The sequence below is a fragment of the Podarcis filfolensis genome (genome assembly GCF_964270895.1).
Source record: "Podarcis filfolensis genome assembly, chromosome: 13".
Classification (NCBI taxonomy): Eukaryota; Metazoa; Chordata; class Lepidosauria; order Squamata; family Lacertidae; genus Podarcis; species Podarcis filfolensis.
The window spans coordinates 48,998,620-49,013,092 of record NC_139615.1 but is presented as its reverse complement, the minus strand read 5'-3'; the positions used below and the strand labels follow the sequence as shown (position 1 = coordinate 49,013,092).

The window sequence follows — 14,473 nt, the reverse complement described above, 5'->3', positions numbered from 1 at the left end:
CTTCTGAGTAGGCATGGTTAGGTTTGCAGGCATAGATGGCTTTGTGGTGAACTTCACTAAGGTAAAGGGTAAAGGGACCCCTGACCATTAGGTCCAGTCATGACTGACTCTGGGGTTGCGGTGCTCATCTCGCTTTATTGGCCAAGGGAGCCGGCATACAGCTTCCAGGTCATGTGGCCAGCATGACTAAGCCGCTTCTGGCGAACCAGAGCAGCTCACAGAAACGCCGTTTACTTTCCCGCTGGAGCGGTACCTATTTATCTACTTGCACTGTGTGCTTTCGAACTGCTAGGTTGGCAGGAGCAGGGACTGAGCAACGGGAGCTCACTCCGTCATGGGGATTGGAACCACCGACCTTCTGATCGGCAAGCCCTAGGCTCTGTGGTTTAACCCACAGCGCCACCCGTGTCCCTAGCTTCACTAGCCTTTGTCTTTAAGGTGTCTCAATGTTCTTTGCAGTTTTTGCAAATAGGGCTACCCCTCTCGAAACGCATTAACTTTGAAAGGGAACATGCAAGGAAGGTAAATAAGGATTAGTAAACATGTTAATTGCTGAGATATAAACATCTGTTGCGTGCTACATAAAGAAGTCCCATGATACACGTATTTCCACATTGGCAGATGATGAAACAGATCTAAGCCAAAAATGCAATGCTATTCTAAGCTGCATCAGCAAAGTCTAGTGTCCAGATCAAGGGGAGTAACTCTATTTTGCCTTGATCAGACCACACCTGGATTCCCGTGTCCAGTTCTGGGCACCAGAGTTTAAGAAGGTTATTGACAAGCTGGGATGTGTGCAGAGGAGGGTGAGCAAGATGATCAAGGGTCTGGAAACCAAGCCTTATGAGGAATGGTTGAAGGAGTTGGTTATGTTTAGCCTGGAAAAGAGGAGATATGATAGCCACCTTCAAATATCTGAAGGGCTGTCACATGGAAGAGAGGGCAAGCTTGTTTTCCCCCCACTCCAGAGGGTAGGACTCAAACCAATGGATTCAAGTTACACCTAATCCCACTGATTTTGAGGAAAAAATGAAACAAGAAATAAGTCTTTTAAAAATAATAATTAAAAAACCACCTCAAATTTACTAAACTGAAGTGCTTTGACCAATCAGAAAGTGTGATATATTCTGGGTGTGGATTTGGCAGGTGTATATAAGGAAAACTTTTTCCTCTCTTTTTTCCTGTATCTTCCCTACAGTTCACATCCATCCAAATTATTATTATTAATTTTTTATCTCGTCCTTCTTCCCAAATGCGCCCAGTCAAATGAGCCTTGGCATCGCCCCCACCTCCAGCATTCATGATGTTTACAGCTACTTAAAATACACTTATGAAGACTAATGTCAAAACAGACGTAGTGAAATGTGAATTGTTTTGTATATTTCACCCAACACTTACGATCGTTAAGCTTAAAGGCACAAAGACTAAATAGTAGAAAATGCACACAAGGGAATGAAGGTGAACTGTAAGCTGTTCAAACCCTCGATATGAAATCCATGTTCTGTTCACCTGTAGGAGAGGATCAGCAAGGTGTACGCTTAGTGCCACAAGTGTCACAAGTTTGAGGTTTTGACTGAATAGCTTGGCATGTCTGCATGGCTGTTACCTTCACTTTGAAAATATACTCCTCATTCTTCTTCTATTTGCAGGTCGATGCATTTAGTATCAGGGCAGAAGAAGCAAGCTCTTATTTTATTCCTGTAGTCACGAAGGTGCTAAGGTTCAAGTGAGATTAAAATGTGAAGCGGCACATGTTTGAGAGCATTTCCTCTGCTTCTGATCGGGGTTGGCACACCATTCTTTGCTGCCTGTTGCTCTGACGTACGTAACACAGATAATAGAAGCAGAAAACAGAGTGGTGGGGAAGAGAGCAGGAAGGAGAACAGAAATCTAGTCGTGTGCTTCACTGTGCGCTGGGCTGTTTTTCTTGTATGTATGGTTTTGCAGTGGTGCTGTGGGTTAAACCACAGAGCCTAGGGCTTGCTGATCAGGTCGGTGGTTCGAATCCCCGCGATGGGGTGAGCTCCCGTTGCTCGGTCCCTGCTCCTGCCAGCCTAGCAGTTCGAAAGCACATCAAAGTGCAAGTAGATAAATAGGTACCGCTCCAGCGGGAAGGTAAATGGTGTTTCCATGCGCTGCTCTGGTTCGCCAGAAGCGGCTTAGTCATGCTGGCCACATGGCCTGGAAGCTCCCTCGGCCAATAAAGCGAGATGAGCACCGCAACCCCAGAGTTGGCCACGACTGGACCTAATGGTCAGGGGTCCCTTTACCTTTACCTTTAATAGATGTGTGTGTGTGTGTGTGTGTGTGTGTGTGTGTGTGTTTGTGTGTGTGTAGTTTTAATCCTATCAATGTTTAATGGTTTTTTAATTGTTGTTTCCTTGTGATTTCAGCTGTTGTTTTTATCTGTAGGCCACCTTGAGTCCCTGTCAAGGGAAAAGGTGAGGTATAATAATAGTAATAGAAGACGACACATTGCCGTCTAAAGTCACCCCCCATCCCTAATTCCCAGATCTAACACTACCTAGTTGGACCAATGTCAGATTCCAACATCTGATCACAGCTTCTTCTCAGTGAATACTCTCCATAGGATCTTAGCAACACATTTCTCTTCCAGTTGGACACCTCATCTCTTCTCCTGCCCAAGTGTCCCGCCTCCCTACAGGTTAGCTGCTACCCGCCTCCCTGCACAACATTCCTGTCTCCTTGGCAACAGTTGCCTGGGACGATGCATGAAATCCTGGCCTCCTCCAGTTGTATCTTCCATAGTGGCATCACATGTGCATTTGATTTTCCGGCACATTAATTGTCTATGTAGGGAAAGGTATGGCAATTTTTTTTTAGTAAATTGCTGTAAGGTTACACATTTGCAGCGAGCTTTTATTGGGTTAGAGACAAAGTCATTCTTGTAAGTTTAAAAATAACGCCGCCACCCACATAAGACTGAACAGAGCTGAAATCTTGCAAATAGCAATGTGCTCTGTGTGGGGCTGCCTTTGAAAAGGGTTTGGAAACTTCAGCAAGTCCAGGATGCTGCAGCCAGGCTACTTACTTGTATGGCTCTTAATAATAATAATAATAATAATAATAATAATAATAATAATAATAATAATTGGTAGGTAGCTGTGTTGGTCTGACGCAGTTGAAATAAAAATTTCAAAAAAATTAAAAATTGTCCAGTAGCACCTTATAGGCCAACTAAGTTTGTTCTGGTATAATCTTTCGTGTGCATGCCCACTTCTGCTTATGCCAGAACAAATTTAGTTGGTTTGTAACAGGGGTGTCGAAACTTTTTTCAAAGAGGGCCAGATTTGATGAAGTGAGGGCTGACCAAAGATGTTGAGCTTTTTATTGGATTTTAGGAATTTACCCCAGGAAATAAACTGCCACAGGGGCCAGATTAAACCAACCGGTGGGTCACATTAAGCCCCTGAAACGGACTTTGGACATACCTGGTCTAGAAGGTGCTACTGGATAATTTTTTTTATTTCAATAATAATAATAATACGTGGTTTATTTATACCCTACCTTTTTCCCTGGCAGGAACTCAAGACAGCTTACAGCTAAAAATAAGAACAGTTAAAACATTGGGGGGTGGGGGGCGGGGGGCGAGACAACGACAATTTAACATGGATAGAATTTTATATCTATCTACATTAAAACCATACAAATAATTACAATAAAAACAGCACCGGACTCAGCCCTTTCATTAAATCAGCCAGTTCCCAAAATCCTGTTGGGAACAAGAAAGTCTTCAGACATGAGAGTATGTGCATAGAGAGATGTGTTTTCTTTAAAATATGCAAGGTGCTTTTTATCTGGATTGTTTCAGCACTTAATATGGCTTATAAATTTCACAGCATTTATCTATAATCATAGTTCCTCTTGTATGCAATCTTCCATCTCAGAACTTCTGCATCTGAAGTATTAACGCTGATTTCCACCTCCAAGTGCCAACTTCAACTGCACTCATTTGAAAAGGTTGCTTAGCCCTGAAGCTACACACACACACACACACACACACAAAAACCACTTCTTGTCACTTTGACTATCATTAAAGAATTGGTGTACCATAAGTGTGTCTAATTAAAGGACAGTATCAATAGTCTAGAAGGGATGCGGGTGGCACTGTGAGTTAAACCACAGAGCCTAGGGCTTGCTGATCAGGTCGGTGGTTCGAATCCCCGCGACGGGGTGAGCTCCCGTTGCTCGGTCCCTGCTCCTGCCAACCTAGCAGTTCAAAAGCACGTCAAAGTGAAAGTAGATAAATAGGTACCGCTCTGGCGGGAAGGTAAACGGCGTTTCCGTGCGCTGCTCTGGTTTGCCAGAAGCGGCTTAGTCATGCTGGCCACATGACCCAGAAGCTGTACACCGGCTCCCTCGGCCAATAAAGCGAGATGAGCGCTGCAACCCCAGAGTCATCCACAACTGGACTTAACGGCCAGGGGTCCCTTTACCTTTATCTTATCAATAGTCTGTCCCAAAAAATATCAAACAAAGGAAAAGAATACTGGTGGGTAAACAGATGCAAACCAAATACTCACATAATTGCTCACTTGTAAACATGTGGCTTTTGGTGAAAGCCATGGAGAGTCTGGGACTCCTCTGCTTTTTATTTCAGTGCCTCTCTCCTGACTAAATGTACGAAACAGGGCATTTGCCAGCACACCAGGAAGGCAGTCAGGACAACCAAATGTGGACAAATAGGTTATATTTCTTAAATATAACTTCTTGAGGATATGCAAAACCAATTAACTAGTTGGATTCAACCAATGTAACCAAATCAACTTAGGTCCGAGCAAGTATTCATTAATAGATGGGGGTACCGTATTTTTTGCTCTATAAGACTTTTTCCCTCCTGAAAAGTAAGGGGAAATGTGTGTGCGTCTTATGGAGTGAATGAAGGCTGCACAGCTATCCCAGAAGCCAGAACAGCAAGAGGGATCGCTGCTTTCACTGTACACTGATCCTTCTAGCTGTTCTGGCTTCTGAGATTCAGAATATTTTTTTTCTTGTTTTCCTCCTCCAAAAACTAGGTGCGTCTTGTGGTCTGGTGCGTCTTATAGAGCGAAAAATGCGGTAATTTCTACCCCCATCACCTGAGCAGGTTAACAGCTGCATTCTGGATACGCACAGCAAGGTTCCCCAAGATCCTCCTTCTCTGCTGCGTGGACCTTGGGCATGAGAGTCCAACAAGTACACCATGTGTCTGTCAGGTCACCATGGCCCCATTGTGTCTGTCAGGTCAAAGGGCACCCCCAGAACCCACAGGCCATGCCTGACAACAGTGACTAAGGTATGCCCACAACCCAACACTGCTTCAGGTAAGTGTTCCATTATTTTTGAAATCTTCTCACCTGCTTGGCCCACATGCCAATTAGCCAAATTGAAGGAACACCACTCCAAAAAACATCACCCAACAGTATGGAGTAGGTGAAAAAAAAGGAAGACCCCAGTCAATTAGGGTTTCCCCAAAAAATCCTACTCAGACTCTGGAAAACAGGTGACTAGCCTGTAGGCACATACTGCAAAAGAGTGGGGGCCAAATAAAGAAGGAAGATTGTGGAGCAGAGCAAGCTTAAATAGCCTGTCACCACCGCTACCCAGCAGGCCAACTCCTCTTCTTCCAGGGGAGGAGTTTGGCAAATTCATTTCCTTCAAGTTGTCGGGCATGGCATTCTTTGAGATGCAAAACTTTTTAAGCCACCTCCTTTTCATAATATTTTCCCCCCTACCATTCTGAAAATGTTAACCCACCCTATACTTTATTTAAAAAGTATAATAAGTAACCCAAAATATATTAAGGGTCTGGGTTTAAAACTCTTAAGTGTATGTTGGGGGTGGGGCTTGAAATCACATGGACTGTAGCACAGAATGAAACAGTACAAACAGCGTGTTTAATCTTTATTTTCAATATGAAAACATGTGCTCTTAGTAGATGGAATTTACAAATTCAGTCAACAATGTTCAATAACGAATTATGCTTAACATATAACAGCTGAATTGTTGCACACAAGTTAAAAGTGCTAATAGTTCGTAATATTCACATAAACACATGTCCACTGTAATGTTCATAATGAACAAAAGATGAAGACAGGCTAGGCTTCAAAGAACTGTGAAACCAGTTCGGTGAGCCAAAAATACCTTTAGACTTTTCTTTCTTGCAGAGCACTAACTCTCCTTCCACCACCACACAGCAAACTGTTTTTGAAACTGAGGGAAGTCTTGGAAGCAGATTCATTCGTACGGTATAGGGATCAGCTACTCAAAGTGGGGAAATCAAACTAACTGGGCTACTGCAAACCCACTGCATGAGTTTAAACAGCTCTTTAGATCTCGTCCAAAGATCTAGACTTGCAACTAGTAAGATAGCCAAGACAGACTTATTGTGACGGTTTAAACAGCTCAGATAATTGGTAATGGATTACTATTACACATATTTGGATTGACTCGATTGAGTGGTATAGCGGGCCAGTGTCATGAACTACACTTGTCAGTCACCAACTGTAAAAGATGGTCTTCAGCATGTGTGTAATTTATTCTCCACTGGGAATCAGTGACTGAAGGATGAAAGCCTTAGTCCTTGTTTAAAGCGGGTTTGCTCCAAATATAAGGGTGAATTCAACTTTGTAGGAGTAACTTGTGATCCTAATTTTAGGAACCAAGAGGCCTAAACACAAACTAATGCAACCATGTTACATGCGTTAGAACAAGTATTAAGTTTTCAAATATAAAACTGAGGAAGCATCATATAAGCACCTATACATTAAGAAGAAACATTGAGTGTCTTCTTGTGCTTACCACCAATGCAACAGGAGAGATGTTCCAGCAGATTCACAGTAATCCTGAGGTACACACAAGTGGGAATTGCAGGAAAAGAAACTTGGGGGAGGAGAGAGACCCTGCAAACAGTCCTGTAATAACCATGACACAGAATATTGAGAAAGGATAAAATGAAACCCTGGCAAAGAGGCGGGAGGAGGAATAGAATGGAATGGTTCCATCAAGTTAGAAGTATTGTTTCTGAGAGACAGGGGGCAGGAAGGTGTGGGGGACTCCCTGGTCCTGAATGGGGTAACTGTGCCCCTAAAGCAGGCATGGCCAAACTTGGCCCTCCAGCTGTTTTGGGACTACAATTCCCATCATCCCTGACCACTGGTCCTGTTATCTAGGGGTGATGGGAGTTGTAGTCCCAAAACAGCTGGAGGGCCAAGTTTAGCCATGCCTGCCCTAAAGGACCAGGGGCGCAGCTTGGAGGTCATTTTTGACTCACAGCTGTCCATGGAGGCACAGATTAGTTCTGCATCCAGAACGATTGTCTACCAGCTCCATCTGGTACGCAGGCTGAAACCCTACCTGCTTGTGCATTTTCTCACCAGGGTAGTATATGCTCTGGTTATCTCCCGCTTGGACTCCTGCAATGCGCTGTATGTGGGGCTACCTTTGAAGGTGACTTGGAAACTACAGCTAATCAAGAATACAGCAGCTAGACTGGTGACTGATGGCAGTCGCCAGGACCATATAACTCCGGTCCTAAAGAATCTACACTAGCTCCCAATAAGTTTCCGAGCACAATTCAAAGTGTTGGTGCTGACCTTTAAAACCCTAAACGGCCTTGGCCTATATACCAGAAAGAGCGTCTCCACCCCCATTGTTCAGCCCGGACACTGAGGTCCACTTCCGAAGGCCTTTTGGTGATTCCCTCATTGTGAGATGTGAAGCTACAGGGACCCAGGTAGAGGGCCTTCTTGGTAGTGGCGCCCACCCTGTGGAACACCTTCCCATCAAATGTCAAACAGATACTAACTACTATTTGACTTTTACAAACCATCTGAAGGCTTAGTTCAGGGAAGTTTTTAATGGAAGACAGAGAAACGTAGATAAATGGTGTGCTGTTGTCTGGACAGGTCTCTTAAATGTGCCCAGGGGTGGAAGAGAGCGCTCCGCAGAGAGATCAATGAAAATGAAAGAATTCAGTGTAGGTGGGACCAGGCACAAGTGGGTCCACTCTATCTCAAAAATCCCTTAAATAATGGGGTGGGGAAAGGACTTACCATGCTCTGTACTGACTGTTGAAGGCAGTAGGAGGGGACTGGGGCTGGTGGATGGAATAAGGTGGAATGGAGTAGCTGAAAGCCTGAACTTTCAACATGGTAACATTTAGTTGCAGGGTTCCACTTGTAATTACTGGCTTCCAAATAGGTGGGAAAATTTGTTTCAGCCAGTGCTTATTTATAAATGAGTTCCCCACAACACACAAAGGAAAATAGTGAGGTGTGTGAAGTTGTAATACAATGGTACCTCAGGTTACATACGCTTCAGGTTACATACACTTCAGTTTACAGACTCCGCTAACCCAGAAATAGTGCTTCAGGTTAAGAACTTTGCTTCAGGATGAGAACAGAAATTGTGCTCTGGCGGTGCGGCAGCAGCAGGAGGCCCCATTAGCTAAAGTGGTGCTTCAGGTTAAGAACAGTTTCAGGTTAAGAACGGACCTCCGGAATGAATTAAGTACTTAACCCGAAGTACCACTGTATAATGAAAATATTAACCAAGTTTTAAAAGTGGAAATGCTTGTACCAGCAGTATTTGATTTAGTGGTGATTCCTGTTCATTTTAAGTAAATTATATTGGACACAGTACAGTGGTACCTCGGGTTAAGTACTTAATTCGTTCCGGAGGTCCGTACTTAATCTGAAACTGTTCTTAACCTGAAGCACCACTTTAGCTAATGGGGCCTCCTGCTGCCGCCGGAGCCCGATTTCTGTTCTCATCCTGAAGCAAAGTTCTTAACCTGAAGCACTATTTCTGGGTTAGCGGAGTCTGTAACCTGAAGTGAATGTAACCTGAAGTGTATGTAACCCGAGGTACCACTGTAGTAAGGGGTTGCAAATATAAACATGATTTGTTTCTAATTCTGGGTGTGTGCTCAGTATAATGAATGTTTGGCCTAAATATTCCGTGTTGAGGATGTGTTTTCAACAACTCAAATTTTGGTAAGGCAGGAAATTACTGAAACCTGGACCTCAAGGCTTGTTCTTGGCTTACTTGTCGTTTTTTGTTTAGAAGAAACAAACCTATGAGCACACATGTCTTGAGTACACATGTCATAGTAAGTAAACTAGGGTTAGTGTTTTGGTGCTCCTAGAGTGGGGAGTAATTCAGCAGCATACACAAGCACAATATTTATTCACAGTGAGCTGTGTTTTATGTACTTCCATGGCATGTGACTAGGATCAATGGCTCCTAATAAAACAAGGTTCAAGTTGGCAAAACTAAGCTGAAATGCAAACATTTGCCTGAAAGCTACCTGCCAAGAGTAGAGTAAAATTTTCCAAAGAACTTATTAATTTCTATATTTTGGTAAAAGAAGGGAGCACGTATTTGCAACAAAAATATTTACATGCAGAAAAATGAATTCTACAACTAAGTGTTTCAGCAAGGCTCAGTGGCATAACACTAAACTATACAGTGGTACCTCAGGTTACATACGCTTCAGGTTACAGACTCCGCTAACCCAGAAATAGTGCTTCAGGTTAAGAACTTTGATTCAGGATGAGAACAGAAATTGTGCTCCGGCGGCGCGGCGGCAGCAGGAGGCCCCATTAGTTAAAGTGGTGCTTCAGGTTAAGAACAGTTTCAGGTTAAATACGGACCTCCGGAACGAATTAAGTACGTAACCAGAGGTACCACTGTATGTTAGAATTAAGTGCAAAAGCCTCAGACTCATTGCTCTCCCCTCTTCATCAAAGCAATGCTCATGGAGGGAACGGAAAATTGGTAGCTCTCTCTTCCATTTTCAAATGTAGCTTCTTGTTATGTTCAAACATGGAACTGTGGTTTACTGTCTACCAGGGCTTTTCTTCAACCGGAGCTCACAGGAGCTCAGCTCCAGCACCTCTCAGATGGACACTATTGCCATTCTAAAAGAACAAGGCAGAAGTTCTAGAAAAACAGCACTGCGGTTTGCTATGGTTTAGTGAAACCAGCAGGCGTCATTACTAGTCACAAATTGGCTTATTCCAATTAAGGGGTGGGAGTGCATTAGCCAAAGGCTCATATACGTAACACTAATCTGTGGCTAAACATTGCATGCAAAAAAGCAGATTCAAAACAAATTGAGGTTTATATTTTAAACTTATGCAATTCTGCGTGGTATGAGTGGAATTTTCCTGTGTCCTTTGGAGAAAAAGAAATTATAATTATATGCTTTGTTAAATCTGGATATTATAACCTCCTGATGTCTGGAATGGATTAGAAAAAGCAGAAATATTACAGTGTGTCTGAACCATGAAAAGTCCTAACAGCATAGAGAATTTTCAACTCCATGAAATCCCTCTCCTTCCCCTCATTTTTTTAATGTGAAACATAAACTGAGATTACCAAGCACCTTTCATCTTGCTGCATTCTGACATGTGTCTGTCAGTATTTTAGGACTATGATAATACAATAAAACTTCAAACTATCAGGCACAAGCTGTTCAAAATACAAGCAAAGTGTTTTTGCCCCTTATAGTTTGCAGTTATCTTCCATAAATATTACAGCAAGATGCAAAAGTTGAGCAATTTTATTCCCCACTAATTTCTCTGCCTGAAATTTAAGCATATAATTCCTTTTCCGTTCAAATTAATCGGTCTTAGATGTGCTTACCACTGCTGGATCAAACTTTGCAAACAGCACATGATATAGGTAACAGAAGTGGATGCACCTCAGTTTAGCATTCAAAACTGACAATGAAATGCTTTTTAAGTATAATCCAAAACTGCTACAATAAGACAGAAGCAGCAGCAGCAAGCTGCATTAAACTGTTTTGAGTTTCCCAGAAAGAGGTATTATATTTTCACATATTTAAGTAGCTATATTCAAAATAGCATTTTTCCTGTGAAATAATTTGTTTTATCTGCCACTAGTATTCAACATTTTTTCAGTGGTGGAAATGTGAATAACTTCACTGCTCTAATTTTAGAGGTGACGATTAAGAGTTAAATGTTTGCCAGGTAGCAGGGCGGTGTCACTTAAGGCCACTTCCTATATTTAAATTGTAATATAATCATAGAAAGGAGTGCTCATACCTGCTAATCGCTTCTGTATCTGACATTGCAACATAAAATCTATGTCTTTGAGGGGTGGGATGACTTCACCACCCAGGGTGAATAAATGAGGTAGCCTTTTCAGATTGCCAATGACCCTAGAATATGATCAGCCATGCTGACCGCTGGAAACAAATAAGTGACAGTGGAAAAGTACATTAAATGTGTAAAATAAATTGCCAAATATACATAATGTCCTATTTGGGGCTTTAAGTTTTGCAACTTTGACCTAATTTGGTGGTGTAGGGCGGGTCAAACAGGGACGCGGGTGGTGCTGTGGGTTAAACCACAGAGCCTAGGACTTGCTGATCAGAAGGTCGGCGGTTCAAAACCCCGCGATGGGGTGAGCTCCCGTTGCTCGGTCCCTGCTCCAGCCAACCTAGCAGTTCGAAAGCACGTCAAAGTGCAAATAGATAAATAGGTACCGCTCCAGCGGGAAGGTAAACGGCGTTTCCGTGCACTGCTCTGGTTTGCCAGAAGCAGCTTAGTCCTGCTGGCCACATGACCCGGAAGCTGTACACTGGGCTCCCTCGGCCAGTAAAGCGAGATGAGCGCCGCAACCCCAGAGTCGGTCACGACTGGACCTAATGGTCAGGGGTCCCTTTACCTTTACCTTTTTAAGGCGGGTCAGATTAACTGGAAAACATCCTTAATGTATTAAAGTAATTTTTGAGAGCATCATTGAACAAGAATGAAACAAATAGTAGATGTCTTTTTCCTGCTGATGGGGGGGCATGCCCACAACCAATTTCCTAAACCATGCACTGCAATTTTGTGACTAGCATCTGCAGCAAATGTGCACACTGCCCCAGATGGTAAGAACCACCCCATTTTTAGACTCCACTGCCCATAGACAAAATGGAGAGCTGTATGTGCAAGCAAATAGGTAAATATGCTGAAAGGCAGTGGCCATATATCAGTGTGAACTTCCTCACCCTGAGTAGTCAGGAATAAACTTTCCCCATGTTAACACTCCAGGCTTGGGAGTGATTTGTTGGAGCTTTTCTGCAATTAACATGGCAGTAACCTTCCAAGCTGACTTCATCAGATGAGTTCCCCATTAGAGAAAAGATGCTCAGAGCTCCAGCTAATGAATAAAGCACACTACAGAATTATGTTCTTGTGCTGCAATCATTTGCACACTTAATCTAGATTAAGCCACTGAATACAGTGGGACTTACTTCTGAGTAGACAGCTATAGGATTGAACTTCTAAACATTTTTTTTACCGCTAAGCACAGTTAATTGTAAAAAAGTATAGATTCAGTCCTATATAACCATTCCAATTCCTTCCAGATGAGGATTACACTCACTGGCCTGTTTGTCCTCTAAGATGAGGTTTTTCTATTTGGATTTATGTAGAAAATGATTACAATGCAAACATATGGTTGCTGACTATATAAAAAAAATCAACCTTCAGAGAGGAGGAGTGATTACTATTAAAATTCTAAATCATTTAGCATTCTAATTCACTTAACTACGGTCATTTTTGGTCATTCAACATCTGTTTTTAATATAATTTGTATTCAAAAGTTTTTAAAAGGACATTAAGACAATGACTTTTTTGGAGAAGAAAAAAAATTACTGTCACATTTCAACCCAAATTGCAGGAGTCAAAAGACCTATTTTTGCATTTCTTCACTTACTATGTGCAGAGTCTTATATGATTAGTTTAAATTATTAGACCTATATCCAATAAAGATCACATAAGAAAAAGCAAAATAGAAACAATGTTCTCCTGGATCTAATCAAAGTGAGTACAAAAGTTAAATTGTAATAATCACTCTTTCTTTTAAACATAATAGCACAGAGATTCTGCCTCTTAGATAGTACCTGCTTCACCACAGTTTCAGTAACATAGTAAACAAAGCAACATTTGACATTTCTTATAAATTAAAACACTGAAATGCTACTCTCAACAAATATACAAAAATAATATCAATCCATTTGCCCAATTCCTCATTCCAGGGGAACATCTGAATGTCAATCATCATTATAGACATCTCCTGCAAATGGAAGATGCACCTGACTTCCTGTGACATTGGGGAGTCGTGAAAGGTCAGGAAGGGTCTGGATCCGTGACTTGAGTTCTTTCCGTACCTGAGAGACTCTGGCTAACTTGCGCTTGTATTCCTGAAAGACAAGAAGAACTTTAGAGACTCTCTTCCACACTTATCCCATTCACTACTTGTTCTCAAACGGTTCTCAAGACGCAATTTCCCCCTCTTAACTACTTCACGGCCAGTGTGCAGACTCATATAGGCTGCCTGTCAAACCTTCCAGGGCTTCTCTTAGTTGTTCACCTTTTGTCCTCAGGTACAGACTGTCTTTTCCTCACGCAAAAAAGCAACATTTTTTTTTCAGGATAGGGTGGATTTTTATGCTCTCACAATGATTTTCTAGACTAGTCTTGCATTATGTCAGTGGTGGCCAAACTTGGCCCTCCGGCTGTTTTGGGACTACAACTCCCATCATCCCTAGCTAACAGGACCAGTGGTCAGGGATGATGGGAACTATAGTCCCAAAACAGCTGGAGGGCCAAGTTTGGCCACCACTGCATTATATGAAAAGTCAGCCATTACGGAGGCAATGGGTTTGTTTGCTGACCTTGTACTTGTGTCATTAGCATGCAGAAATTAAGCAAGTGAAACTGCATAGCACAAGTGAGAGAAAAATACCACTTTCTGACATTTTGCTCATCAAGAAAGCTAACGACAAACTACAGGACCTGTAAAAAGGTGGAGTGTTGCCTCTATGTGGCTTTTAATAATTTAAAAAAATGATCTGCATATAAAAATGCTTTGTAAAAGCTTAGAAATTGGGTTAAAATACACACCAACTCTTTGAGAAGTAGGGATAGGTGAAGCTGTCTATTTCTTTTTTGGGGGAGGGGTGAAATATAAGAATTTTTAAAAAGTTTTTCATAATACTATAAGATATAAAAGCCTAATCTAAAAAACAAAAAAACAAAACAAAAGATGCTGCAAAAAAATACAACTAGACTAAGTCGAATACAGTCCTCTCTTTTTATTTAATTGAAAGTTCAAAAAGTACATAATTATATGTGCACTAAACATTGTGAGACGTAAATAAAAGAGAAAGAAAAAGAGAAACACAACCCGTGTAGAAGGGAAAATAAAGCGGGGAAGGGGAAAACCCAAAACTGTATACTTTACAAGGTTGTTATTGTACTTCACCAGATTGTGACCTATTACAGTATTTGTAAGAATGGATTCTAAATTTCATTGAATTTTTCCATGGCAAGTCTGCGTTTACATGCAAATTGTTCACATGTTGTGAGTTTGTATAAGTCTTCAATCCAATCGTAGAAGGGAGCCGCATTTTTATTTTTCCAATTCATCAGTATCAGTCTTTTTGCGGTGG

The 14,473-nt window shown here is 41.9% G+C and overlaps 2 protein-coding genes and 1 long non-coding RNA gene across 16 annotated transcripts in view; 1 reads left to right on the top strand and 2 right to left on the bottom strand.

The window, feature by feature from the left end:
* Window positions 1-415: 415 nt before the first annotated feature.
* On the bottom strand, window positions 416-2,923 carry LOC310748228. Its single transcript, XR_014541225.1, has 3 exons — window positions 2,525-2,923; window positions 1,607-1,816; window positions 416-497 (listed from the first exon to the last, which is right to left on the bottom strand). It is a non-coding gene; the product is annotated as an uncharacterized lncRNA (long non-coding RNA).
* Window positions 2,924-5,261: 2,338 nt separating this feature from the next.
* Window positions 5,262-14,473, top strand: part of LOC310748117 (uncharacterized protein) — a 37,135-nt gene continuing 27,923 nt past the window's right edge. For 10 of the 11 annotated variants that reach the window (XR_014541093.1, XR_014541094.1, XR_014541095.1 and 7 more), the window contains exon 1: window positions 5,262-5,324. The gene's annotated coding sequence lies outside the window, so the exon portion shown is untranslated. The remainder of the gene's footprint in view (window positions 5,325-14,473) is intronic. The other variant, XR_014541103.1, reaches the window with a different exon arrangement.
* Window positions 5,891-14,473, bottom strand: part of RPRD1A (regulation of nuclear pre-mRNA domain containing 1A) — a 44,402-nt gene continuing 35,819 nt past the window's right edge. The window contains exons 7-9 of one of the 4 annotated variants that reach the window (XR_014541053.1): window positions 9,622-13,222; window positions 7,270-8,738; window positions 5,891-7,130 (exon numbers count right to left, since the gene is read on the bottom strand). Coding sequence is in view for 1 of the 4 variants with exons in the window: in XM_083583487.1 (XP_083439613.1) it covers window positions 13,073-13,222 (150 nt within the window). In the remaining 3 variants the exon portion in view is untranslated. Of the gene's footprint in view, window positions 8,739-9,170; window positions 13,223-14,473 lie in introns of those variants that run through there. The other 3 variants (XR_014541055.1, XR_014541054.1, XM_083583487.1) reach the window with 3 other exon arrangements.